At 46.0% G+C, this 27,909-nt stretch overlaps 1 protein-coding gene across 1 annotated transcript in view; it reads right to left on the reverse strand.

The window, feature by feature from the left end:
* LOC141100208 (uncharacterized) overlaps nt 1–27,909 on the reverse strand; it is a 161,514-nt gene that overhangs the window by 50,719 nt on the left and 82,886 nt on the right. Inside the window, exon 7 of the mRNA XM_073588551.1 lies at nt 17,605–18,453. Coding sequence (XP_073444652.1) covers nt 17,605–18,453 — 849 coding nt within the window. The remainder of the gene's footprint in view (nt 1–17,604; nt 18,454–27,909) is intronic.

Consider the following 27,909-nt stretch of genomic DNA (forward strand, 5'->3'; position numbering starts at 1 on the left):
TGATATGTTTTAAATACATATTAGTAATGGAATACATGTATTTATTTTCAAGCAATGCTAGGAACAGGTTGGCAAATGTGCATGCTACTGGAGTCCCTATTGCAGTCCCAACTCGTTGCAAATACCAGGTATCTTGAAATTTGAAAGCATTATGTCTCAGGATAAACTGTATCCCCTCGCATAAAAAAAATCAATGAAAACAGAATCTTTTTCAGTTGTGTTTAATATCTCTCTTATGGCCTCCACCCCTAAATCCTGTGGGATTTTAGTATAGAGATTTTCCACATCTATGGAGACTAGGGAAAACCCATTCTGCCACAAGAAATCATTGACAACATCCAAATACTTATTGGTATTCTTTATGTATGAGGGGATATCCTTGAGAAGTTCAGGGAACATTATAACTTCATTACTTCAGGAAAGGGTGAACCCAAACTAATCAACCATATTAGGGAAGTTCATGGCGGAGACCCTAAGGTTTTGTCTTTTGCCGGCAGAGCGAGGGTTGTGTTACCACCCCAGGGAGGCGATCTGCATAAAAATCTTCTCAGGAGGGAAGCCAGGTGGAACATGTGCACTCGTGTGCTTGATTCCACCGGCTTCAATGAAAGGATCGATATGTCTCTCTTTCTCTAAATTAGGTTCATAAGCTCAGGGCAATTTGTTAGTGATTCACTATGTATTTAAAATTGTTAATGTTGTTATTTTGTTTTCATTTTGCATTATACACATCGTTGTTAGTCAAGTGGGAGGTTTTGGTGGGAGGAGTTTACCTGGTTGCAGGTATTTCATCCTCCGTCATTTCCCTCTCGTCATGTGACCCGTGGAAGCGTGAAACGGCCTTCGTCACTCCCGCTCCCTCGCTTTCCATTCTCCCGCTGAAGATGTCCTAATAAACGCTTGAACCTACACCCGGTGAGTGCCGATCATTTTTTCTTGTTGTCTGCTGTATATATTAGTAATTGCTGCAAAATCATGTCCCCAACACATCTGTCAGAGTTAAGATATTTGGCCGGCCCCATAACCTCATTATGCAGTCAGGACTAGACAGTGTAATACAGTGGCTACAGGAGGCAAATGGAGCAAACTTGTAAATCAAACCCAATTGCAAATGTTAATTTTGGGCCCACTTACATGCATTCAAGTAAGAAAAATAAATTGTCCTCAAAGTGGACAACCCCTTTAAGGGAGTGGCAAGTGGTGTGACAAGAAATGAATACAAATGTCATGGTTGATGTTGCACTCTGTTTTTTTATGTTAAAGGGGTATTGTCATGTCGGACGCTGTTCACACCACAGCATCCGGCAGGCAGAGGTAGTTCCACCTCCAGCCACTATAGCCTCAGTGGCGCCGGCCTGATCTTCAGGCTCTCGGGGGTTAATCCTGCTGGAGACCAGGTTGGATGGTTAGTCACGCCCACGGTCTTTAAATAGTCATACTGGCATATGGACGTCGCCGATTATAGCTTGTGTTTCATACCAAGTGGTTCCGGTCTGGAGTGGAGGTGTTCAAGAGAGAGAGATTCATTTCTGGTGTCGTATGATCCGTCGTTATCCTTTCTCCTTCCCATATTTGTGTTTAGTTGTGCCCTGTTCACATTACTGTTTATTCCTGTGTGTGTGCGGCGCAGTGCAGTTTAAGTTCTCCCTGTCTGTCATTATTTGTGTGGGAGCTTTGGTGGTGACTTCTCACTGGGTGGAGGGTGGAGGGTTAAGTGCAGGGCTGAGCAGGAGATAAGGAAAGGTCGGAGGCTCAGGCATTTGCACCTTCAGCAAAAACCCTGGGTTGAGGGTCAGACAGGGTTTCCCCTAGTAAAGGGACACCACAGGGGCCCCGGGTATTTCAGCCTTAGTTGAACTAAGCCCCCGTGACATTATAATCGGCCCACATTTTTTCAGGAGTCCATGGATCCATTAGATTCCATAACCCGCCAGTTGGCGGCGCTGTCCATACAGGTCTCCGAGTTGAATGGGGCAGTTCAGCAGCAGGGCCTGGTAGTAGCAAAGGTGCAAACGGCATCTGCAGGTATCGGTGCAGAGCTGAAGTTTCCGCTGCCAGAACGATTTTCAGGCGTTCGCAGCAAATTTGTCGTATTTCGGGAGGCCTGCAAATTATACTTCCGCATGCGGCCAATATCCTCAGGTAATGAGGCCCAGCGAGTAGGGCTGGTGTTGTCATTACTGAGTGGTGACCCCCAAGCATGGGCATTTTCCTTACCACCTGACTCTGCTACATTTCATTCGGTCGATAATGTTTTTTCTGCCCTCGGGCTCATTTACGATGACCCTGACCGACTGGCTCTAGCGGAATCTAAAATCCGCGCCCTCCGCCAGGGGGAGCGCTTGGCAGAAGACTATTGTTCGGAATTTCGCCGCTGGGCTGTAGACACACAGTGGAATGACCCAGCACTGCGGAGCCAGTTTATTCATGGGGTATCAGGGAGGGTGAAACAAGCCCTCCTGATGTATGAGACTCCGGCATCATTGGAGTCTGCCATGAGTTTGGTGATACGTATTGATCGCCGTTTTCGTCAGGGGGCACAGGAGACGCTACCTCTGGGGGAAAACAGAGGTGCAGGTGTGGTTGAAGTAGATGAGTCCCATGAACCTATGCAGATTGCTGGCGTGGCACAGGTTCAGCCTCGCGCTCCGGGAGTCCGGAAGTCCGGAGCATGTTTCTACTGTGGTAAAGGAGGTCATTATGTTAACGTTTGCCCGGTACTACCTAAGAGGGTCACACCGGCGGAAAACTGTTAAGCTCAGAGGGTATGGAGGAGACCCAACTGAGCGTATGCATATCCTCCATGATGGTATCTCAATGTATGCTCCCTGCCAAGGTTATTGTCGCCGGCAGAGAGCTACCTATATCAGTGTTTGTGGATAGCGGTTCCGCCACCAATCTCATAGATGAGGAGTTTGCACACACCGCCGGGTTTAAGATTGAAAAACTTCCTCACCCCATACAGGTGGTGACCATTAATGCTGTTCCCCTCCCTCAAGGGGAGATTACTGAGTTTGTGGCAGAGGTGAAACTCCACATTGGGGTCCTACATTCTGAGTCGGTTACATGTAGGGTCCTCCGTAATCTCCCAGCTCAAATGGTCCTGGGTTTTCCATGGCTGTCCAGGCACAACCCGGTAATTGATTGGAAAACTCAGGACATAGTACAATGGAGTGGTTTCTGCCAAGACAATTGCTTGGCCACATGTGTGTCCGCCGTGACGCCCAGCCTGCCGGAGGCTTTGCAGGATTTCGCGGATGTTTTCTCTGAGAAGGGTTGCTCAGAACTGCCTCCACATAGAGCCTATGACTGTGCTATTAGGTTAAAACCCGGGGCCAAATTACCTAAGGCCAGGATGTTTAATATTTCTGGTCCTGAGAGACAAGCTCTGAAAGACTACATCGCGGAGAGTCTGAGCAAAGGTCACATCCGGCCTTCATCCTCGCCTGTAGCCGCGGGGTTTTTCTTCATTAAGAAGAAAGATGGGGGGTTACGCCCGTGTCTGGATTTCCGAGAGTTAAACCAGATTACTATCCGTGATCCCTACCCAATGCCGTTGATCCCGGATTTGTTCAACCAGGTAGCGGGGGCAAAATGGTTTTCCAAGCTGGACCTCAGGGGGGCGTATAACCTCATAAGGGTCCGTCAGGGGGATGAGTGGAAAACGGCGTTTAACACTCCTGAGGGTCATTTTGAGAGTCTGGTTATGCCGTTTGGGTTGACCACCGCGCCTGCCGTTTTCCAACATTTTATTAATGATGTCTTTGCTCATGTCCTGGGGAGATTTGTGATTGTATACCTGGATGATATCCTCATTTATTCTAGCGATCGGGACACTCATTTAGAGCATGTCAGGCAGGTGTTACAGCTGCTCCGTGAGAATAAGCTCTATGCTAAGCTGGAAAAATGTTTATTTTTTGTCCAGGAGTTGCCCTTTTTGGGATATATTGTGTCCGCAGCTGGTTTTAAAATGGACACCGCTAAGGTGCAAGCGGTGTTGCAATGGGAGAGGCCGGAGAGTCTGAAAGCACTCCAGCGGTTCCTTGGGTTTGCGAATTATTATAGGAAATTTATAAAACACTTTTCGACTGTCGCCAAACCGCTCACGGACATGACAAAAAAGGGTGCCGATCTGGCGAACTGGCCTGAGGTGGCTATACGTGCATTTGAGCGTCTGAAGAATAGTTTTGCTTCAGCCCCCATTCTGGTGCAACCAGACGTGTCTAAACCTTTTGTGGTAGAGGTTGATGCGTCGGAGGTGGGAGTGGGGGCAGTACTGTCTCAAGGCTCGTCCTTGAGCGAGATGCATCCATGCGCCTACTTCTCCAAGAAGTTGTCGCCGGCCGAACGGAATTATGATATCGGCAACAGGGAGTTGTTGGCCATCAAACTGGCTTTTGAGGAATGGCGACACTTCTTGGAGGGGGCGGCTCACCAGGTCACAGTTATCACCCACCATAAGAATCTGCTCTACCTGGAGTCGGCCAAGCATCTGTCTCCTAGGCAGGCTCGCTGGGCATTGTTTTTTACTCGTTTCAATTTTCTTGTGACGTACCGTCCCGGGGCTAAAAACACCAAGGCGGATGCTTTGTCTAGGTGTTTTCCGGGGGGAGAACCTCGGGAAGAGCCGGTACCTATCCTCCAGAAAGGGGTAGTGGTCTCGGCTCTCACGACTGAGGTAGAGGCGGAGATTGCCGAGGCCCAAGAGGAGGTACCACCAGCACTTCCCGCCAACAAATCATTTGTACCCCTGCATCTTCGGCCTAAGGTGTTGAAGGAACACCACGATTCGGTACTGGCTGGTCACCCAGGGGTGAAGGGCACCTTAGAGCTGGTATCCCGTCGTTTCTGGTGGCCCAAAATCCGGCAGGACGTGGTCTCGTACGTGGCAGCTTGCATCACGTGCGCTAGGGCTAAGTCACCCCGAACCCGTCCTGCTGGCACGCTACAGCCTCTGGGGGTACCCAATAGGCCATGGACAGAAATCTCCATGGATTTTATCACTGACTTGCCAGCCTCGGCAGGGAACACGGTCATCCTGGTGGTGGTTGACCGTTTTTCAAAGATGGCGCATTTTGTGGCGTTGTCCTCTTTGCCCAATGCTAAGACGTTGGCTCAGGTATTTGTGAAGGAGGTGGTCAGACTCCACGGAGTACCGTCTGACATAGTATCTGATAGGGGTACGCAATTTGTGGCGAGGTTTTGGAAAGCTTTTTGCTCAAGGTTGGGGATCAAGTTGTCACATTCATCGGCGTTTCATCCACAGTCTAATGGACAAACTGAGCGCATGAACCAAAATCTAGAACAGTATTTACGATGCTTTGTGTCCGACAACCAGGAGGAGTGGTCTACTTTCCTTCCTCTGGCCGAATTCGCATTAAATAATCACCGCCAAGAGTCATCAGGAGAGTCTCCATTCTTTTGTGTGTACGGTCAACATCCTCAGTTTTGTACCTTACGTCAGGGTGACTCCGGGGGTGTCCCGGAGGAGGATCAGCTAGGAGCCCAATTGTCATCAGTCTGGAGGCGGGTGAAACAGCGTTTGTTGAGCATGAGTGCCAGGTACAAACGGGTGGCTGACAGTAGACGCGTGCCAGGTCCGGACCTGTGTGTGGGTGAATGGGTGTGGTTAGCTACTAAGAACATAAAACTCAAAATCCCTTCTTTAAAACTGGGTCCAAGGTTTATTGGGCCTTTTAGGATTTCTGCCATCATTAACCCAGTAGCTTATCGGTTGGAACTTCCCGCGGTGTACAAGATACACAACGTGTTTCACAGGGCTTTATTGAAAAAGGTGGTAGGCTTGGTGGACACGACGCCGATGCCACCTCCAGTCATGGTGGATGGCGAGTTAGAGTTCGAGGTCGCCAAGGTAGTGGACTCTCGAGTAGTACGCCGTACTCTTCAGTATTTGGTGCACTGGCGGGGGTATGGTCCAGAGGAGAGGTCTTGGGTTCCAGCCTCAGACATACATGCGGATCGGCTGGTCAGTTCTTTTCACCGTCGTCATCCGGACAAGCCGGGTCCTATGAGTCTTGAGGGCCCTGGGGTCCCTCGTAGAAGACGGGGTACTGTCATGTCGGACGCTGTTCACACCACAGCATCCGGCAGGCAGAGGTAGTTCCACCTCCAGCCACTATAGCCTCAGTGGCGCCGGCCTGATCTTCAGGCTCTCGGGGGTTAATCCTGCTGGAGACCAGGTTGGATGGTTAGTCACGCCCACGGTCTTTAAATAGTCATACTGGCATATGGGCGTCGCCGATTATAGCTTGTGTTTCATACCAAGTGGTTCCGGTCTGGAGTGGAGGTGTTCAAGAGAGAGAGATTCATTTCTGGTGTCGTATGATCCGTCGTTATCCTTTCTCCTTCCCATATTTGTGTTTAGTTGTGCCCTGTTCACATTACTGTTTATTCCTGTGTGTGTGCGGCGCAGTGCAGTTTAAGTTCTCCCTGTCTGTCATTATTTGTGTGGGAGCTTTGGTGGTGACTTCTCACTGGGTGGAGGGTGGAGGGTTAAGTGCAGGGCTGAGCAGGAGATAAGGAAAGGTCGGAGGCTCAGGCATTTGCACCTTCAGCAAAAACCCTGGGTTGAGGGTCAGACAGGGTTTCCCCTAGTAAAGGGACACCACAGGGGCCCCGGGTATTTCAGCCTTAGTTGAACTAAGCCCCCGTGACAGGTATTCCCATCCCAAAAGATCCCATCCCAATATGTAGTAGGTGTAATAATAATATTAGCAAATACCTCCAAGTAGAACTATAGTATAGTTTTTCTGATTCTTTATGTCTCTTTCCTCATGTGCAGGCATTGCAGGACCTTAGGTATCCATGGTTATGACCATTAGCAACTAGTGCTAACTCTCACTACATCAGTAGTCATAACCATGGATACCTAAGTTCCTGCAATGCCTGCACATGAGGAAAGAGACATAGAGAATCAGAAAAACTACACAACAGTTTTAATTGGAGTCATTTGTTAATATTACTACACCTACTACATATTGGGATAGGAACTTAGAGATGAGAATATATCTTTAAGTTTAGGGGGAGGCAATCATTTATGTAGACTGCTTGGGTCTTTGTACCAGGGATTGTCACGTGTTATGATTGAGTCACCGTAGGAGGCAAAAACAGAAATGCTAGCTAAGTCCAGAAAACCAGAGAGGTTGGCAGCTATCGGATTGCAGACCCCTGAACCTATCAGCACAACTAGCAGTAGCCGTGGGGGGCTCCTACGATGCCCTAGGCCCCTCGATCACAGCCGGAGAATTAAATAGCCTAAAGACAGAAAGGGAAATCTAAACTGCCCCAGAGCAGACCCCAAAGCAAAAGGCAGCCCCCCACATATAATGATGGTGAAGCAAGAAGAAAGAACACAACACAGACAGAAAGATAGACTGAGCAATGACGGGGCCCAAGCTAACTAGATAGGAAAGGACAGGAAGGCTGCTGTCTGCAATCCGTGAAAAACCCTATGAAAATAAGAGCCAACAGACTGACAGTGAAAAAGTCCCTGAAGACGCTAGGCTTCAAAAAGACTATGTCAGTACTCAGAAATATTCTGAAGACAGAGTAACCGGCAAAAGGAGATTCAGCTCACCCCAGCAGGGAATGGCAGAATCGAGAAAAGCAGGGCAAACAAAAACAAAACACAAATGCTAAAAGGCAAAGCAGAAAACTTAGCTTTAGAGGAGCAGGAATCAGACTGGTTTCCTAGAAGTCCACAGAGAAATCACCCGCAGGGCAGAAGGGCGTCGGCAGCCTTATATCCAGTCCGTGACTCCACTCAGCCAGTCATCATCCTTAGACTCAGGTGCCTGATAATCAGGCTCATTACCTTCCTTTACCAGAATAGGGAGTTCACCAGACCTCAGTGACGAAGGGGAAAATGAACTCACAACAGTACCTCCCCCTTGAGGAGGGGTCACCGAACCCTCATCCACGCCACCAGGGCGATCAGGGTGAGCCCGATGAAAGGCACGCACCAATCTTTTGGCATGAATATCAGAGGCAGAGACCCAGGAATTATCCTCCTGACCATAACCCTTCCACTTAACCAAATACTGGAGTCTCCGTCTAGCCAGACGGGAATCCAGTATTTTCTCTACCTCATATTCCATGTTCCCTTCAACCAATACAGGGTCCGGAGGTGCCACCCCAGGAACAACTGGTTCAACAAACCTCTTCAACAAGGACTTATGGAACACATTATGGATTTTAAATGTGACAGGGAGAGCCAAACGAAAAGAGACCGGATTAATAATCTCCAAAATCTTGTAGGGTCCAATAAATCTAGGCTTAAACTTAGGAGAAGCCACCTTCATAGCAATATTTTTTGATGATAACCACACCATATCACCAATATAAACTGGGGACCAATGGTCCTATGTCGATTGGAAAACCGCTGGGCCTTTTCCTGGGAGAGAGATAACTTATCCACCACTTGGTCCCAGATTTGGTGCATTCTCTCCACCACAGTGTCAACACCTGGGCAGGCAGAAGGCTCCACCTGCCCTGAAGAAAATCGAGGATGAAACCCAAAGTTACAAAAAAAGGTGACATCAAAGTGGCAGAACTAGCTCTATTATTTAAAGCAAATTCGGCCAAGGGCAAAAATGAAACCCAATCATCCTGATCAGCGGAAATAAAACATCTCAAATACGACTCCAAGGTCTGGTTTGTTCTCTCTGTCTGCCCATTGGTCTGAGGGTGAAAAGCAGAGGAGAAGGACAAATGAATTCCCAGCTTGGAACAGAAAGTCCTCCAAAATCTAGACACAAACGGAACTCCTCTGTCAGATACAATGTTCTCAGGAATCCTGTGCAAGCGAACCACCTGTTGCAAAAACAGGGGCACCAACTCAGAGGAAGACGGCAACTTAGGGAGTGGTACAAGATGAACCATCTTAGAGAACCTATCACAAATCACCCAAATAACAGTCAATCTTTGAGAGACCGGCATATCAGAGATGAAATCCATTGAAATATGGATCCATGGCCTCCTGGGGACCGGCAAAGGCATCAACAACCCACTAGAGCGAGAACAAGATTTAGACCGGGAGCAAGTTCCACAGGACTGCACAAAATTCCTGACATCATGAGACAAGGTGGGCCACCAAAAAGAGCGACTCACCAGATCTCTAGTACCAAAAATACCTGGATGACCAGCCAATGCAGAGCAATGAACTTCAGACATCACTCTCTTCTTCCACTGGTCAGGAACATACAACTTTCCACTGGGACAACGCTCAGGTTTGTCCTCCTGGAATTCTTGCAGAGCAAGTCTCAAATCAGGCGAGATGGCAGAAAGAACTACCCCTTCGCCTAAGATGGTAGCAGGCTTGGTCACCACAGGAGAATCAGCAAAGAAGGTCCTAGAGAGGGCGTCTGCCTTGACATTCTTAGTTCCCGGAAGAAAAGAGACCACAAAATCAAAACGTGTAAAAAACAAGGCCCACCTAGCCTGTCTAGGGTTCAAGCGTTTAGCCGACTCTAGGTAAATCAAATTCTTGTGGTCAGTGAGGACCACAACTTGATGTTTAGCTCCCTCCAACCAATGTCTCCACTCCTCAAATGCCCATTTCATGGCCAACAGTTCCCGATTCCCCACATCATAGTTACGTTCAGATGGAGAGAACTTTCGAGAAAAGAAAGCACAGGGATTCATTTTAGATGTTACAGGATCCTTTTGGGACAAAACAGCTCCTGCACCAATCTCAGAAGCATCCACCTCTACCTGGAACGGGAGTGAGACATCAGGTTGCCGCAAAACCGGGGCGGAGGTAAATCTTCGCTTCAGCTCCTGAAAGGAAGCAACAGCCTCCGGAGACCAATTCAACACATCAGCACCCTTCTTAGTCAGATCAGTCAATGGCTTGGCAATACTAGAAAATTTTGCTATAAATTTCCGATAAAAATTAGCAAAACCCAAAAACTTCTGGAGGGCCTTCAAAGAAGTGGGCTGAACCCAATCATAAATGGCCTGTACCTTGGCCGGGTCCATTTCAATAGTTAATGGAGACAAAATAAATCCCAAAAATGAAATCCTCTGTACTCCAAAAAGGCATTTCGATCCTTTGACATACAGGGAATTCTCCCTCAAGATCTGGAACACAGTCCGAATATGTTCCACATGAGAATCCCAATCCTTGGAGATCAAAATATCATCCAGATAGATAATCAAAAATTTATCGACAAAGTCTTGGAAAATATCGTTCATGAAGCACTGGAAGACAGAAGGGGCATTAGTGAGCCCAAAAGGCATCACCAGGTACTCAAAATGTCCCTCCGGAGTATTAAACGCCGTCTTCCATTCATCCCCCTGCTTAATGCGGATAAGATTATACGCCCCCCTGAGGTCAAGCTTGGTAAACCAGCAAGCACCTCTAACTCTAGAGAATAGATCCGAAATCAGGGGTAACGGATACTGATATTTAATAGTAATTTTGTTGAGGGCACGATAATCAATACAAGGCCTTAAAGAACCATCCTTTTTGGCCACAAAAAAAACCCCGGCACCTAAGGGTGAAGAGGATGGTCTAATATGACCCTTCTCCAACGCCTCCTTAATATAGGACCGCATAGCCTCGTGCTCGGGTACAGATAAATTGAAGAGCCGACCCTTGGGAAATTTACACCCCAGGCTCAGTTCAATTGCACAGTCATAACTCCTATGAGGAGGCAAGGACGCAGACTCATTCTCACTAAATACATCATAAAAGTCTGCCAAATAGTCAGGAACATCATGCGACTGAGGAGAGGTGGAAAAAAACGGAGCCTCACTACAGGCACACCGACAACCCCAACTCACCACAGACACAGATTTCCAATCCAAGACTGGATTATGAATTTGCAACCAGGGAAACCCCAGAACAACGGCATCATGCAGACCATGTAACACCAAAAATCTGCAATTTTCTTGATGGTCTGGGGCGACCCGCATGACCACCTGGGTCCAAAACTGAGGTTTATTTTTCGCCAAAGGAGTAGCATCAATCCCCCTCAAAGGGATAGGCGTCTGCAGAGGTGTCATTGGAAATCCACAACGTTTAGCAAAATCCAAGTCCATTAGGTTTAGCGCTGCTCCCGAATCCACAAAAGCCTTGGCGGAAAATGTGGACAGGGAGCAGATCAGAGTAATTGCCAGAAGAAACTTAGGTTGAACACCACCAACAGAAAACGTGTGTGCAAAGCGTTTCTCTCGTTTAGGACAAACAAATAATATGCGAGGCATCTCCACAGAAAAAACACAGCTTATTACGCCTTCTGAACTCCTGACGTTGCGCCTTAGACAAAACTCTATCACATTGCATAGGTTCAGACGTCTGTTCTACCGGTGGCAACACCTCTCGTGCAATCCTGCGTTCACGTAAACACCGATCAACCTGAATGGCTAATGACAGAATCGTCCAGACCAGAGAGAACAGGAAATCCCACCATAGTATCTTTTACGGCTTCTGACAAACCCTTCCGAAAGAGAGCAGCCAAGGCATTATCATTCCAGATAGTAAGGACCGCCCACTTTCGGAACTTTTGACAGTACAACTCTGCAGAATCTCGACCCTGGTTCAATGCCAACAGGGTCTTTTCAGCCTGATCAATAGCATTAGGTTCGTCATACAACAACCCCAAGGCTTGAAAGAATGCGTTCACATTAGTCAGAATAGGATCATCTGGTTTCAAAGAAAACGCCCAATCCTGGGGATCGCCACGCAGCAAAGAGATGACAATTTTAACCTGCTGCGCGGAACTCCCTGACGAGTTAGGCTTCAAGGCAAAAAATAATTTACAATTATTTTTGAAACTCAAAAATTTAGATCGATCCCCAAAAAATACATCAGGTGTAGGGGATCTTTGGTTCAACAGCATGCGAACGAGCAAGGTAGGCGGAAATTCCCCGCACTTTTGCAGCGAGCTGCTCCACACGATCAGACAATTGCTTTATCTCCATTGAGAGAAAAAAAAAAAAAATTCCCCCTACGGCCTCAGAGATATAGAGGAAAGAATATACACACTTTTTTTTTTTTTTAAACACAATTCTTTCCTGCTATTGAGTACCCTAGGATCTGCGGTATGGCGGGTGATTCTGTTATGATTGAGTCACCATAGGAGGCAAAAACAGAAATGCTAGCTAAGTCCAGAAAACCAGAGAGGTTGGCAGCTATCGGATTGCAGACCCCTGAACCTATCAACACAACTAGCAGTAGCCGTGGGGGGCTCCTACGATGCCCTAGGCCCCTCGATCACAGCCGGAGAATTAAATAGCCTAAAGACAGAAAGGGAAATCTAAACTGCCCCAGAGCAGACCCCAAAGCAAAAGGCAGCCCCCCACATATAATGACGGTGAAGCAAGAAGAAAGAACACAACACAGACAGAAAGATAGACTGAGCAAAGACGGGGCCCAAGCTAACTAGATAGGAAAGGACAGGAAGGCTGCTGTCTGCAATCCGTGAAAAACTCTATGAAAATAAGAGCCAACAGACTGACAGTGAAAAAGGCCCTGAAGACGCTAGGCTTCAAAAAGCTATGTCAGTACTCAGGAATATTCTGAAGACAGAGCAACCGGCAAAAGGAGATTCAGCTCACCCCAGCAGGGAATGGCAGAATCCAGAAAAGCAAGGCAAACAAAAACAAAACACAAATGCTAAAAGGCAAAGCAGAAAACTTAGCTTTAGAGGAGCAGGAATCAGACTGGTTTCCTAGAAGTCCACAGAGAAATCACCCGCAGGGCAGAAGGGCGTCGGCAGCCTTATATCCAGTCCGTGACTCCACTCAGCCAGTCATCATCCTTAGACTCAGGTGCCTGATAATCAGGCTCATTACCTTCCTTTACCAGAATAGGGAGTTCACCAGACCTCAGTGACGAAGGGGAAAATGAACTCACAAGTCACGTGTACCTGTCCTGTGTGACACGACCCGCAGGTCGGTAACTGAAACAACAAAACTGTCACGTGTACATAAGCCAGTGTCTCTGTCCTGTGTGACACGACCTGCAGGTCGGTAACTAAAACAAGACAAAAGGGGAACACCGGGGAAACAGTTACAACGGTGGGCCCTGCAATAGGGAACGGGGGCGTGGAGACCTCCTGCACTCCCCTGAGGCAGTGTCCCTGAACACTCCTAACGTTCCCTATATGGGCTCTTCACCTGTCGCCGACCACGATTCCTGAATCCCTCACTAGCCCTGCGCCTATCCCTTACTAGGGAACTGAAAAGTGCGGACACTGGTCCCACCGCTGCACTAATACACACAAAGGAAAATACTCCAAACAGGTGAAAACAACAAAACACTTATCTTTCTCTGCTGCAGTCACCGAGCAGCAGAGTTCATCACCGGATTAGCTTTCAGCAGTGGCTCGACACCTAAGAGCCAGCTGCTACCTTCACCATCTTCAGCAGTGGCTCGACGCCTAAGAGCCAGCTGTTACCTTCACCATCTTTCTCTGCTGCAAATACCGGGCAGCAGAGATCAGCACCAGATCAGCTTTCAGCAGTGGCTAAACACCTCAGAGCCAGCTGATAACTTCACCGTGGTTGGAATCCACCAAGGACCGGCTATAACCAACACCAGCTGATACACCGTGACTTTATATAGCAAAGGAGAAGTGTTAACATCAGCAGGGAAAGCAACAGACATGTAAAAACCCCAGTGACCACCGGGGGCAAAAACCCATATTAAGGCCCCAAAGGCCTGAAATGAAAACAAAAGGTTTAAATGAGGGAATCCAGAATCTGACACAGATCCAAGAATTGGACTGTGACAGTACCCCTCCCTAAATAAGGGGCCTCCGGACCCTCAACACCGTACTACACTGGAGACCACCTACAGTGAGGACACCCTGTTCCGCCAGAGTTCACTTCAGCAATCATCTGACACTCCAGGTCATGGCAAGAGAGGGCAGATGGAGGTGATGACGTATACTACGGAGATACCACAAATCTCCAGAGCGCCAACCTGGGGAATGAGCTAGGCCTGGCTATAACAAAGGGTAACTCCAGTTGATAACTTGCTGGCGCGAGAATGGCAGACACCCATACAAACACGTACACACCCAGGTCCGGACCTGAACATTTATTGTCATTCACTCTCTTGCCACTAGATGGTGAACTCCTCACAGAACCGACAACAGAGGCGCCCCCCCTTGTCGTAACACTCACACCCGCACAAGGCTCAGAGGTAACCACTCCTCTCTGCCCCCCACCTCCTAAGAGGGCTCCGACTCCAAGGGGCAGCTTGTGAGGGTTGCGACTTGCCCCTACTCCCTGGCAGCACCCCTGCTGCCATTACTGGAGAAGGGGACGGGAATATGGTGGAAATATACACTCCCTGGTCGTCTTCCTCCGCACGACCAAGAGGGGGCGGCTTCTTCGAAGATATAGTAGTTTCGGCATGAGCCCCGTGGACTAAATCATCAGTCTGCTCACTACAGGGACGTGCCCCCTCACCATGGGGAACATCAGGTAGCACCTAGGGGACACCAACTCCTCCCACCTGCCTGGGTACGTCCGCGTGTATGAGCAAGTCCTGCTCCCTAGCAGGGACTACAGGGGGCATATTCGCCAAAGCCGCACATTGGGGTTCTGGTTGAGCCACAGGGGAGGCCGCAGACCCCAACAACTGCTGCTCAAATACACAATGCAGCACCTCACTCTCCTCAGTGAGGACCAGAAGCAATTGGTCACAGATCTGTACTTGGTCCGTGGCTCACCAGAGAAAATGAGTGGTTATAAACTGTCACGTGTACCTGTCCTGTGTGACACGACCCGCAGCTCGGTAACTGAAACAAAACTGTCACGTGTACATAAGCCAGTGTCTCTGTCCTGTGTGACACGACCCGCAGGACGGTAACTAAAACAACAAGACAAAAGGGGAACATCGGGGAAACAGTTACAACGGTGGGCCCTGCAATAGGGAACGGGGGCGTGGAGACCTCCTGCACTCCCCTGAGGCAGTGTCCCTGAACACTCCTAACGTTCCCTATACGGGCTCTTCACCTGTCGCCGACCAGGATACCTGAATCCCTCACTAACCCTGCACCTACCCCTTACTAGGGAACAGGAAAGTGCAGACACTGGTCCCACCGCTGCACTAATACGCACAAAGGAAAATACACCAAATGGGTGAAAACAACAAAACACTTATCTTTCTCTGCTGCAGTCACCGGGCAGCAGAGTTCATCACCGGATTAGCTTTCAGCAGTGGCTCTACACCTAAGAGCCAGCTGCTACCTTCACCATCTTCAGGAGTGGCTCGACACCCAAAAGCCAGCTGCCACCTTCACCATCTTTCTCTGCTGCAAACACCGGGCAGCAGAGTTCAGCACCAGATCAGCTTTCAGCAGTGGCTAAACACCTCAGAGCCAGCTGCTAACTTCACCGTGGCTGGAATCCACCAAAGACCTGCTATAACCAACACCAGCTGATACACCATGTGACCTTATATATCAAAGGAGGAGTGATAACATCAGCAGGGAAAGCAACAGACATGTAATAACCCCAGTGACCACCAGGGGCAAAAACCCATATTAAGGCCCCAAAGGCCTGAAAGGAAAACAAAAGGTTTAAATGAGGGAATCCAGAATCTGACACAGATCCAAGAATTGGATTGTGACAGGGATGCTGTTTAATTCCAGTCCTACCAATAGGGATGCCGAAATTCAGCCATATTACGACTATACGACTATCTGATAAAGAACCTTACAGGGAATGTCAGCAGGTTTTTGTTACCTCATCTGAGAGCCTGATGTAGGTAAAGAGATCCTGAATCCAATGATATGTCACTTAGTTTACTAGGTGCAGCTGTTCTGACACAATCAGAGCTTTTAAATTTAGCAATGCTGCAGAGCTGTGGAAGCTAACCCCGCCCACACCAGACTCTATATGTATAAAGTCTGTAGACTGCGAGGGGCTCATTACAGCCAGACCAGGAGGCATGAGCTGCTGTGTCCAGCAATGATAAGCTCTTGGTGCTAAAACAATCATTGCAAGCAAACAAAACCACGGAGCTTGATAAGAGGCATTGCTGAAATCTGTGTTTTAACCCCTACAGCATGGGGTCTTCAGATTACATAGCAAAAATCTGCTGACAGATTCCCTTTAGGCTATGTGCCCACGTAGCGATTAAGCGTTTTTGGCGCGAAAACGCTGCAAAAACGCTTAAAAATCGTGTACAGAACGCCCCCCATGCATTCCTATGGCATTCCACACATGCTGTGCTAATGCTGCGCTTTTTTCCGCGGCAGAATCGCATCGCGGAAAAAATCGCAGCATGCTCATTCTTTTGTGCGGAATCGCAAAGAATTGCCGCGATTCCGCACCCATAGGAATGCATGAGAATCGCTTACTTCCCGCATGTGGCTATGCCCACCATGCGGGAAGTTAAGCGTCTCATGTGTGGTTGGTACCCACGGTGTGGAGGAGAGGAGACTGTCCTCCAGGCCCTGGGTACCATACCCCTGTAAAAAAAAGAATAAAAAATAAAAAATCGGGGTATATTTACCTTCCGATGTCCCGCGCTGCATTCCCGGCCTAAGCGTTCCCAGTAATGCCTTGCGGCACGGTCCAGTGATGACGTGGTCTCGCGTGACTCTAGCGGTCTCGCGAGATTGCTATAGCAACGCGAGACCACGTCATCACAGGTCTCGCAAGGCATTACTGGGAACGCTGAGGCCCGGGAATGCAGCGCGGGACGCCGGAAGGTAAATATACCCCGATTTTTTTATTTTTTTTTTAGCGTTTTAACATCCTATCTTTTACTATTGATGCCGCATAGGCGGCCTCAATAGTAAAAACCTGGTCACACTTGTCAAACACTATGTTTGACGAGTGTGACCAACCTGTCAATCACTTTCCAAGCGATGCTTCAAATCGCTTGGAAAGTGCTTGAATATCGCACACGAAAATCGCGGCAAAATCGCGATCATAATCGCGGTAAAATCATGGTGAAATCGCACGGAAAAAAACGCGCGATTTCTGGGAAGGAGTCCGGTTTTTAGTGAGCGTTTTAAAACGCTACGTGGGCCCACAGCCTTAAAGTATCATTATTAAAAATTATACTTTTCTGACGACTGTAGAGTCCATGATTCTCTATGTCACTTGTTTCCAGTGTAGTATGGTTAAATCTATAATAGGAAAGCCGGGTCCCCGCAACTTTTGATAGACATTTCTTCTCAATTCTTTTGACAACGAATTACAACCACAGGTTACCTCAGGTAGAAACATTTTAGGGTTTGAAAAATCTAGGAAAATTTCACATTCACAAAAGGAGATTTTTTTTTAATTGGCGGTTTTACATGCGTGAACCTGTTGTATTTAAATTGTTGATTGTTGCGTAAATGTTTTTGATATAATTAGCATGGAATCAACGCTCTGATTTTTTTTTTATAAATGCTTCCTATGCTATAAACAAAAATGACTTCTTTCAAGAGTGAAGTTTCTGATGGCTAACAAGAGATGATTTTTGAGTAAAACATTTTCCACATTCAGAACATGAAAACGGCCTCTCCCCTGAGTGAACTCTACAATGGTAAACAAGTTTAGATTTCTTGATAAAACATTTTCCACATTCAGAACATGAATATGGCTTGATTTCAGAGTGAATTTTTTGATGGTTAACAAGATATGATTTCTGGTTAAAACATTTTCCACATTCAGAACATGAAAATGGTTGCTCCCCTGTGTGAATTCGCTGATGATCCCTAAGTTTGGTTTTATTAATAAAACATGTCCCACATTCTGAACACAAATATGGCTTTTCCCCTGTGTGAATCCTCTGATGTTCAGCAAGAGAAAGTTTCTGAGCAAAAGAGATCCCACATTCAGAACATGAGTAAGGTTTCTCCCCTGTGTGAGTTCTCTGATGCTCTCTTTCCTTTGCTTTACTAGAAAAACATTTTTGACATTCAGGACAAGAAAATGGTTTCTCCCCAGTGTGAGTTCTTTGATGTTGAACAAGGTGAGGTTTTTGGGTAAAACATTTCCCACATTCAGAACATGCAAACGGTTTCTCTCCAGTGTGAATTTTTTTATGTTTAAAAAGAAAAGATTTCTGATTAAAAGATTTCCCACATTCCAAACACGTAAACGGCTTCTGGCCTGTGTGAATCATTTCATGTTGATTGAGAACCGATTTACGTGTGAAACACTTTCCACATTCTGAACAGGAGTATGGCTTCTTCCCTGTGTGAATTTTTTTATGTTGGAAAAGATTTGCGTTTTTTGTAAACTGTTTTCCACATTCACCGCATTGAAACATTGCAGCCTCTGTCTGGCTTGTAACAATTTGTGAATGCTTAGGAGGATGTTCTTGAAGATTAGAGAACTGCGCTGTAGTGTGAAGTTCCATATGCACATCATGGATGAGATTTCCTACTGACGAACGTTGCAAGGTATCTTTCACGTCTTCTATATAATTTGGAGTAACACAGCAGTTTTCTTCCAAGTTCTTATTAGGATTTTCTGCAAGATAAAAATAGATTTGATTATATTTTTAGGTTTTACAAACCACAAAATAGACTTATTTCATAATACTTCTAAGATTTTAACTTAATGTAGGACAAATACATGGATTTATATGGTAGTCACTTATTTACAGGTATATGTAATAATTACCTTATCTGAACCTCCATTTTATCCTTGTCAGCACATTCGGGTCATTCATACAGAGTATTCCAAAGGTTTAAAAGATCACTTTTATATGTCTATTCCAGGATACTATCAACCCGTCATTTAATAGCTAGTTTTAACAGGATAATATGCATAACATGCTGTGTCGTAGAATACACAGACACTAATTCTATTTACGGTACTGGTCAAAAGTTTGAGTATACACATTGTAGATTCAGACTGAAGGCAGCAAAACTAGAACACCGTTGAAACAAATCAGAATATGTTTCGGATTCCTCAAAGTACCCCCCTTTTAGAGCTCGCTTACATGAGCGTATAAATTGATAAAACATCACACTGCACTCTGACCAATGTTGGCAACCGAGTGAGTGCTCATCGAGCTTTTCCTCAGCTCTAATCGGACGGAGGAAAAAAACTGCAGCATGCTGCGAGTGGATGCGAGAACTGGTTCGCACTTGCCAATGCAATTCAATGGGTGCAAGAAAAAAAATAGCACTGCACAAAGACCATGCGTGTGTCGTCTGATTTTACACCTGACATTTAACCCCTTCACCCCCAAGGGTGGTTTGCACGTTCATGACCGGGCCAATTTTTACAATTCTGACCACTGTACCTTTATGAGGTCATAACTCTCAAACGCTTCCATGGATCCCGGTGATTCTGACATTGTTTTCTCGTGACATATTGTACTTCATGATAGTGGTAAAATTTAATTCAAATAACTTGCGTTTATTTGTGAGAAAAACGGAAATTTGGCGAAAATTTTGAAAATTTCGCAATTTTCCAACTTTGAATTTTTATGCCCTTAAATCACAGAGATACGGCACACAAAAAACTTGATAAGTAACATTTCCCACATGTTTACTTTACATCAGCACAATTTTGGAACCAAAATTTTTTTTTGTTAGGAAGTTATAAGGGTTAAAAGTTGACCAGCGATTTCTCATTTTTACAACACCATTTTATTTTTAGGACCACATCACATTTGAAGCCACTTTGAGGGGTCTATATGATAGAAAATACCCAAAAGTGACACCATTCTAAAAACTGCACCCCTTAAGGTGCTCAAAACCACATTCAAGAAGTTTATTAACCCTTTAGGTGCGTCACAGGAATTTTTTTGAATATTTAAAAAAAAATGAACATCTAACTTTTTTTCATAAAAAAAATACTTCAGGTTCAATTTTTTTTATTTTACCAAGGGTAACAGGAGAAATTGAACTGCAAAAGTTATTGTGCAATTTGTCCTGAGTACGCAGATACCCGATATGTGGGGGGGAACGACTGTTTCGGCGCATGGCAGAGCTCAGAATGGAAGGAGCGCCGTTTGACTTTTTCAATGCAAAATTGGCTGGAATTCAGATTGGACGCCATGTCACGTTTGGAGAGTCCCTTATGTACCTAAACAGTGGAAACCCCCTACAAGTGACCCCATTTTGGAAACTAGACCCCCCAAGGAACTTATCTAGATATGTGGTGAGAACTTTGAACCCACAAGGGCTTTACAGAGGTTTATAACGTACAGCGGTACAATTAAAAAATCATATTTTTTCCACAAAAATGATCTTTTCACCCCAATTTTTATTTTCCCAAGGGTAGCAGGACCCTAAAAGTTATTGTGCAATTTGTCCTGAGTACGCTGATACCCCACATGTGGGGGTAAACCACTATTTGGGCGCATGGCAGAGCTCGGAAGGGAAGCAGCGCCATTTGACGTTTTTGGCTGGAATTGCGATCGGACACCATGTCGCGTTTGGAAAACCCCTGATGTACCAAAACAGTGGAAACCCCCCACAAATGACACCATTTTGGAAACTAGACCCCCTAATGAACTTATCTAGATGTGTGGTGAGAACTTTGAACCCCCATGGGCTTCACAGAAGTTTATAACATAAAGCCATACAATTAAAAAATCATATTTTTTCCACAAAAATGATCTTTTCACCCTCAATTCTTATTTTTCCAAGGGTAACAGGACCCTAAAAGTTATTGTGCAATTTGTCCTGAGTACGCTGATACCCCACATGTGGGGGTAAACCACTATTTGGGCGCATGGCAGAGCTCGGAAGGGAAGCAGCGCCATTTGACGTTTTTGGCTGGAATTGAGATCGGACACCATGTCGCGTTTGGAAAACTCCTGATGTACCAAAACAGTGGAACCCCCCCACAAATGACACCATTTTGGAAACTAGACCCCCTAAGGAACTTATCTAGATGTGTGGTGAGAACTTTGAACCCCCATGGGCTTCACAGAAGTTTATAACATAAAGCCATACAATTAAAAAATCATATTTTTTCCACAAAAATGATCTTTTCACCCTCAATTCTTATTTTTCCAAGGGTAACAGGACCCTAAAAGTTATTGTGCAATTTGTCCTGAGTAAGCTGATACCCCACATGTGGGGGTAAACCACTATTTGGGCGCATGGCAGAGCTCGGAAGGGAAGCAGCGCCATTTGACGTTTTTGGCTGGAATTGAGATCGGACACCATGTCGCGTTTGGAAAACTCCTGATGTACCAAAACAGTGGAACCCCCCCACAAATGACACCATTTTGGAAACTAGACCCCCTAAGGAACTTATCTAGATGTGTGGTGAGCACTTTGACCCCCCCAGTGCTTCACAGAAGTTTACAACGCCCGGGCGTGAAAATAAAAAATTCGTATTTTTTCCACAAACATGATCTTTTAGTCACCATTTTTTTATTTTCCCAAGGGTACCAGGAGAAATTGGACCCCAAAAGTTGTTGTCCAATTTGTCCTGAGTATGCTGATACCCCATATGTGGGAGAAAACTACTGTATGGGCACACGTCGGGGCTCGGAAGGGAAGTAGTGACGTTTTGGAATGCAGACTTTGATGGAATGGTCTGCGGGTGTCATGTTGCCTTTGGAGAGCCCCTAATGTACCTAAACAGTGGAAACCCCCCACAAATGACACCATTTTGTAAACTAGACCCCCCAAGGAACTTATCTAGATGTGTGGTGAGCACTTTGACCCCCCCAGTGCTTCACAGAAGTTTACAACGCCCGGGCGTGAAAATAAAAAATTCGTATTTTTTCCACAAACATGATCTTTTAGTCACCATTTTTTTATTTTCCCAAGGGTACCAGGAGAAATTGGACCCCAAAAGTTGTTGTCCAATTTGTCCTGAGTACGCTGCTACCCCATATGTGGGAGAAAACTACTGTATGGGCACACGTCGGGGCTCGGAAGGGAAGTAGTGACGTTTTGGAATGCAGACTTTGATGGAATGGTCTGCGGGTGTCATGTTGCCTTTGGAGAGCCCCTAATGTACCTAAACAGTGGAAACCCCCCACAAATGACACCATTTTGTAAACTAGACCCCCCAAGGAACTTATCTAGATGTGTGGTGAGCACTTTGACCCCCCCAGTGCTTCACAGAAGTTTACAACGCCCGGGCGTGAAAATAAAAAATTCGTATTTTTTCCACAAACATGATCTTTTAGTCACCATTTTTTTTATTTTCCCAAGGGTACCAGGAGAAATTGGACCCCAAAAGTTGTTGTCCAATTTGTCCTGAGTACGCTGACACCCCATATGTGGGAGAAAACTACTGTATGGACACACGTCGGGGCTCGGAAGGGAAGCAGTGACGTTTTGGAATGCAGACTTTGATGGAATGGTCTGCGGGTGTCATGTGCGTTTGGAGAGCCCCTGATGTACCTAAACTATTGAAACTCCCCACAAGTGACCCCATTTTGGACACTAGACCCCCCACGGAACTTATCTAGATGTGTGGTGAGCACTTTGAACCCCCAAGTGCTTCACAGAAGTTTATAACACTCGGACGTGAAAATAAAAAAATCATTTTTTTCCACAAAAATGATATTTTTGCCCCCAATTTTTTATTTTCCTAAGGGTAACAGGAGAAATTGGACCCCAAAAATTGTTTTGCAATTTGTCCTGAGTAGGCTGCTACCCTACATGTGGGGGTAAAACACTGTTTGGGCGCATAGCAGAGCTTGGAAGGGAAGGAGCACCATTTGGCTTTTTCAACTCAGAATTGGCTGGAATTGAGATCAGACGCCATGTTGCATTTGGAGAGCCCCTGATGTGCCCAAACAGTGGAAACCCCCAATTCTAACTCCAACCCGAACCCCAACACGCCCCTAACCCTAGCCCTAACCCTAGCCCTAACCCTAGCCCTAGCCCTAGCCCTAACCCTAGCCCTAACCCTAGCCCAACCCTACCCCAACCCTACCCCAACACACCCCTAGCCCTAACCCTAGCCCTAACCCTAATGGAAAAATGGAAATAAATACATTTTTTTTATTTTATTATTTTTCCCTAACTAAGGGGGTGATAACGGGGGGTTTGATTTACTATTTATGGCGGTTTTTATGTTTGGCGGCTGCTGCACGCTAAAAGACGCTTTTTATTGTAAAAATAGTTTTTGCATCACCACATATTGATAGCTATAATTTTTCCTTATTTTGACCCACAGAGTCATGTGAGGTCTTATTTTTTGCGGGACGAGTTGACGTTTTTATTGGTACCATTTTCGGGCACGTGAAATTTTTTGATCGCTTTTTATTCCGATTTTTGGGACACAGAATGAACAAAAACCAGCGTTTCATGAATTTCTTTTGGGGGGGGTGCGTTTACACCGTTCCGCGTGTGGTAAAATTGATAAAGCGGTTTTATTCTTCGGGTCAGTACGGTTACAGCGATACCTCATTTAGGTCGTTTTTTTATGTTTTTGTCGGTTTTATGCAATGAAAACTATTTTATATAAAAAATAATTATTTTTGCATCGCTTTATTCTGCGAGTTATAACTTTTTTATTTTTTCGCTGATGATGCTGTGTGGCGGCTCGTTTTTTGCGGGACAAAATGACGTTTTCAGCGGTACCATGGATATTTATATGCGTCTTTTTGATCGCGCGTTATTGCACTTTTTGTTTGGCGGTATGATAATAAATCATTATTTTTTGCTTCGTTTTTTATTTTTATTTTTTAAGGGGTTCGCTAAAGGGGTTAACTAATGGGACAGTTTTATAGGGCGGGTCGTTACGGACGCGGCGATACCTAATATGTGTACTTTTATTGCTTTTTTTTTTATTATTTTCAAAAAATGAATTTATTGGGGAATATTTTTTTTTTTTTTTACTAATTTATTTGGCGATTTTTTTAAATTTATTTTTACACTTTTTTTTAATTTTTTTTTTACTTTATTACATAGTCCCAGGTGGGACATCACTGTCCTGTGACAGATCTCTGATCTGTCACATCACAGATCACTGTGACAGATCAGCAATCTGTCACAGGCAGTGCACAAGGCTTCCTCATGCCTGCGCTTTGCAGGCACTGAGGAAGCCAGCTTCCCCAGGCCCCCCGAAGGCCCCCGTCGCCATCTTGGATTCGGGGGCCTGGAGGAAAGGAGCCCCCCGCAGCAGCGCTGCACATTGCGCTGCCGTGGGGGGCTCAGGGAAGCACGGAGGGAGCCCCCTCCCTGCCGATGCTTCCCTTTAACTCCCGGTACACCGCGATCGCGTTTGATCGCGGTGTGCAAGGGGTTAACGTGTCGGGGGCGGTCCGTGACCGCCCCTGACACATTGTGCCGGGTGTCAGCTGTGATAATCAGCTGACACCCGGCCGCGATCAGCGGCGCTCACCACGTGGGCGCCGCTGATCGCGGTAGACGTACTATCCCGTCCCCGGTCATACGGGCCCGGGTACCGTGGACGGGATAGTACGTCTCATGTCAGGAAGGGGTTAATCAGTCAAGTGCAGTAAGTTCACAGCCTGAACCATCAGAATAGGATATAAAGATTAGATAGAATAAAGATATAGAACACATAGATGTCATGTACAAATTTAATGTCACAAGCCAACTACATATAATAAAATAACACCCTTTAGTGCCTTTCATGTGGCACGAAAGGGTGTTTAGCCGTATTAACCTTTGGAGCGTTTTTCACTTTTGCGTTTTCGTTTTTCGCTCCCCTCCATCCCATAGCCATAACTTTTTATTTTTCCGTCAATATGGCCATGTGAGGGCTTGTTTTCTTTTTTTCGGGACGAGTTGTACTTTTGAACGACAACATTGGTTTTACCATGTCATGTACTAGAAAACAGGAAAAAAAATTCCAAGTGCGGTGAAATTGCAAGAAAAGTGCAATCCCACACTTGTTTTTTGTTTGGCATTTTTACTAAGTTCACTAAATGCTAAAACTGACCTGCCGTTATGATTCTCCAGGTCATTACAAGTTCATAGACATCAAACATGTCTAGGTTCTTTTTTATCTAAGTGGTGAAAAAAATTTGAAACTTTAAAAAATATTTTATTTAAAATTGCACCATTTTCCGATACCCATAGCGTTTCCATTTTTTGTGATCTGGGGCTGGGTGAGGGCTTATTTTTTGCGTGCCTAGCTGACGTTTTTATTGATACCATTTTGGTGCAGATCAGATCTTTTGATCATCCGTTATTGCATTTTTAAGCAATGTCGTGGTGACCAAAAAAACCTTATTCTGGCGTTTTGATTTTTTTTCTTGCTACACCGTATAGTGATCAGGTTAATCCTTTTTTTTTATTGATAGATCAGGCGATTCTGAACGCGGCGACACCAAATATGTGTATGTTTAATTTTATTTTTATTGTTTTAGTTTGAATGGGGCGAAAGGGGGGTGATTTGAACTTTTATTATTTTTATATATTTAAAAACTTTTTTTCCCACTTTTGGCATGCTTCAATTTCAATAGTCTCCATGGGAGACTAGAAGCTGCCACAACCTGATCGACTATGCTACATAGAGGCAATGATCCGATCGCCTCTATATAACAGATTTACTCATTTGCTATGAGCGCGGACCACTGGGTGGTGCTCACAGCAAGCCAGTACTGACAACCATAGAGGTCTCCAGGAAATCTCCGGTTGTCATGTCAACAAACCGGTCAGGCTGGGAAGAGACAGTTAATCATGAACCTTTCCCAGCCTATTAATATCAGCTCACAGCTTTTCCTTTGCTGGTTACAAAAATGGGGGGCGGGGCTCAACTTCATTTTTTCAAAAAAATATTTAACGTTGTGGGCACGCGATGGATTACATCAAAGTTGTGGGAATTTTTTTCTAATAATTGGTGAATGAGGGAGTGTTTCTTGCCTTTATTTCATTCTCACTTTTTCTGTCTCTCAGGTTCCCATTTTTGGACTACCTCATGGATAGTGGTTGGGTGAAGCCATTTATTGCCAAACTACTATGTTTTATCTTTTTAAATCATAATGACAACCCAAAATATTCAAATGACCCTGATCAAAAGTTTACATACCCTGGTGATTTTGGCCTGATAATATTCACAGAAGTTGACACAAATGGGTTTGACTGGCTACTAAAGGTAACCTCCTCATGTGTGACCTGTGAAAAATGCCAGGAAAAGTGTTCGGGATGCAAAGAAAAACCCACAAATAACATCAGCTGAAATACTGGACTCTCTGAAAACTAGCGGTGTGGCTGTTTCAAGATGCACAATAAGGAGGCACTTGAAGAAAAATGTGCAGGACGACTGGTTGCAATTGAAGGAAACATGAATGTGGCCAAGTACAGAGATGTCCTGGATGAAAACCTCTTCCAGAGTGCTCTGGACCTCAGACTTGGCCGAAGGTTCACTTTCCAACAAGACAATGACCCTAAGCACACAGCTATAATAACAAAGGAGTGGCTTCAGAAAAACTCTGTGACCATTCTTGACTGGCCCAGCCAGAGCCCTGACCTAAACCCAACTGAGCATCTCTGGAGAGACCTGAAAATGGCTGACCACCAACGTTCACCATCCAACCTGACGGAACTGGAGAGGATCTGCAAGGAAGAATGGCAGAGGATCCCCAAATCCAGGGGTGAAAAACTTGTTGCGGGGGCGGGGCCTAGCTCTTGATGTGAGAAGTCGGGTGGCTGTGCTTCTCTGCCGCCATTAGCCTCAATTATCCTGCACAGAGCCCGAACTAGCTAATTCCTTTACCAGGATCAGATGTCTGAAGGTCCCAGGAGTCAGGGGCAAGCTTCTGCCAGACTCAGAGAGACAGACATGGGCCGCAAAAGGCAGAAAGATGCCAGAGCCTGCCGCAGTGCCCCAGTCCAAGATGGCGCTGAGAGAGAGGAGGAGGCGGGAAGAAGAAACACAGCCTATGCACAGAAGCTGGAAGTCTCAGCCTGGCTGAACAGGTATGTGAGGGGCATGGAGACAGATGAAGAAGGAAATGGAGGGAGTGAGAAGCACAGAGATGAGGAGGAAGACGATGAGGAGATGCCTGTGCTGAATGCAGAGCTGGAGCAGCGAATGCAGAGCTGGAGCAGCAGGAATAGGGGGATGGTGACACTGTGCAGGCAGCTGAAAGTGCAGATGTAGCAGAGCCCACCCTGCGGGATGTATTCCAAGCTGTCTTATACTGCAATACTGCCTTAACTGCTCTGACAAAGCAGGTGAATTGCCTGAAAGAGGAAATGGGAGGCATAAAAACATCTATGCAGAAAGTTACAGCCAGATTAACTGAGGTGGAGGACAGAGTTGGTGTAACAGAAGATCACTTAACCTCAGTGCAAAAGACACAACAACAGCACACTCCTCAGAGGATCACGGTAGTAGCCAATAAAAATGATGACCTGGAAAACCGGTCACGTAGGAACAATTTGCGCATTGTGGGCATCCCTGAGAGAGCTGAGGGTGCTGACCCCACAGCCTTTATTGAAACCTGGCTGCTGGACAAGTTTGGTGCTGATAACTTGTCGAGAGTGTTTGCGGTGGAGCGTGCCCATCGCGTACCCATGAGACCCCCCGTGCCGGGAGATGGACCTCGCACGATGCTAGCCAGAATCCTGAATTGCAGAGACAGGGACACTATCTTACGAAAGGCTGGAAAGTTGACAGATCTTAACCTGGAGGGCAAACGAATCGAAATATACCCGGATTACTCAGTCAAGGTGCAAAAGTTACGACTGCGGTATGGCGAAGTGAAGAAACAGCTCCGCTCTTTGCATTTGAAATACTTTACAATTTATCCTGCTAAATTAAGAGTGGAAGCTTTTGGAAAGGTCATTTTTTTCCCGTCACCGGTTGAGGCTGCTTCGTGGTTGGAACGCAACCGCAGCAAATTGAGAGAAGATAATGGCAATATGACCACATGACCCTGCTAGACTGATCACTGGACAGGGTCGTGGCGCTGCTTTACTCTGCGAAATAGGAGCGCAGAGGAGGGGGAGAACTCCCCACTGGGATCTATGTATTATGGTTAATTGTTTGACTAATGGTTTGGGTCTATGCATACTGTTG

Source organism: Dendrobates tinctorius, unplaced genomic scaffold (assembly GCF_039654945.1).
Source record: "Dendrobates tinctorius isolate UK_male_01 unplaced genomic scaffold, ASM3965494v1 ptg000103l, whole genome shotgun sequence".
Taxonomy (NCBI): domain Eukaryota; kingdom Metazoa; phylum Chordata; class Amphibia; order Anura; family Dendrobatidae; genus Dendrobates; species Dendrobates tinctorius.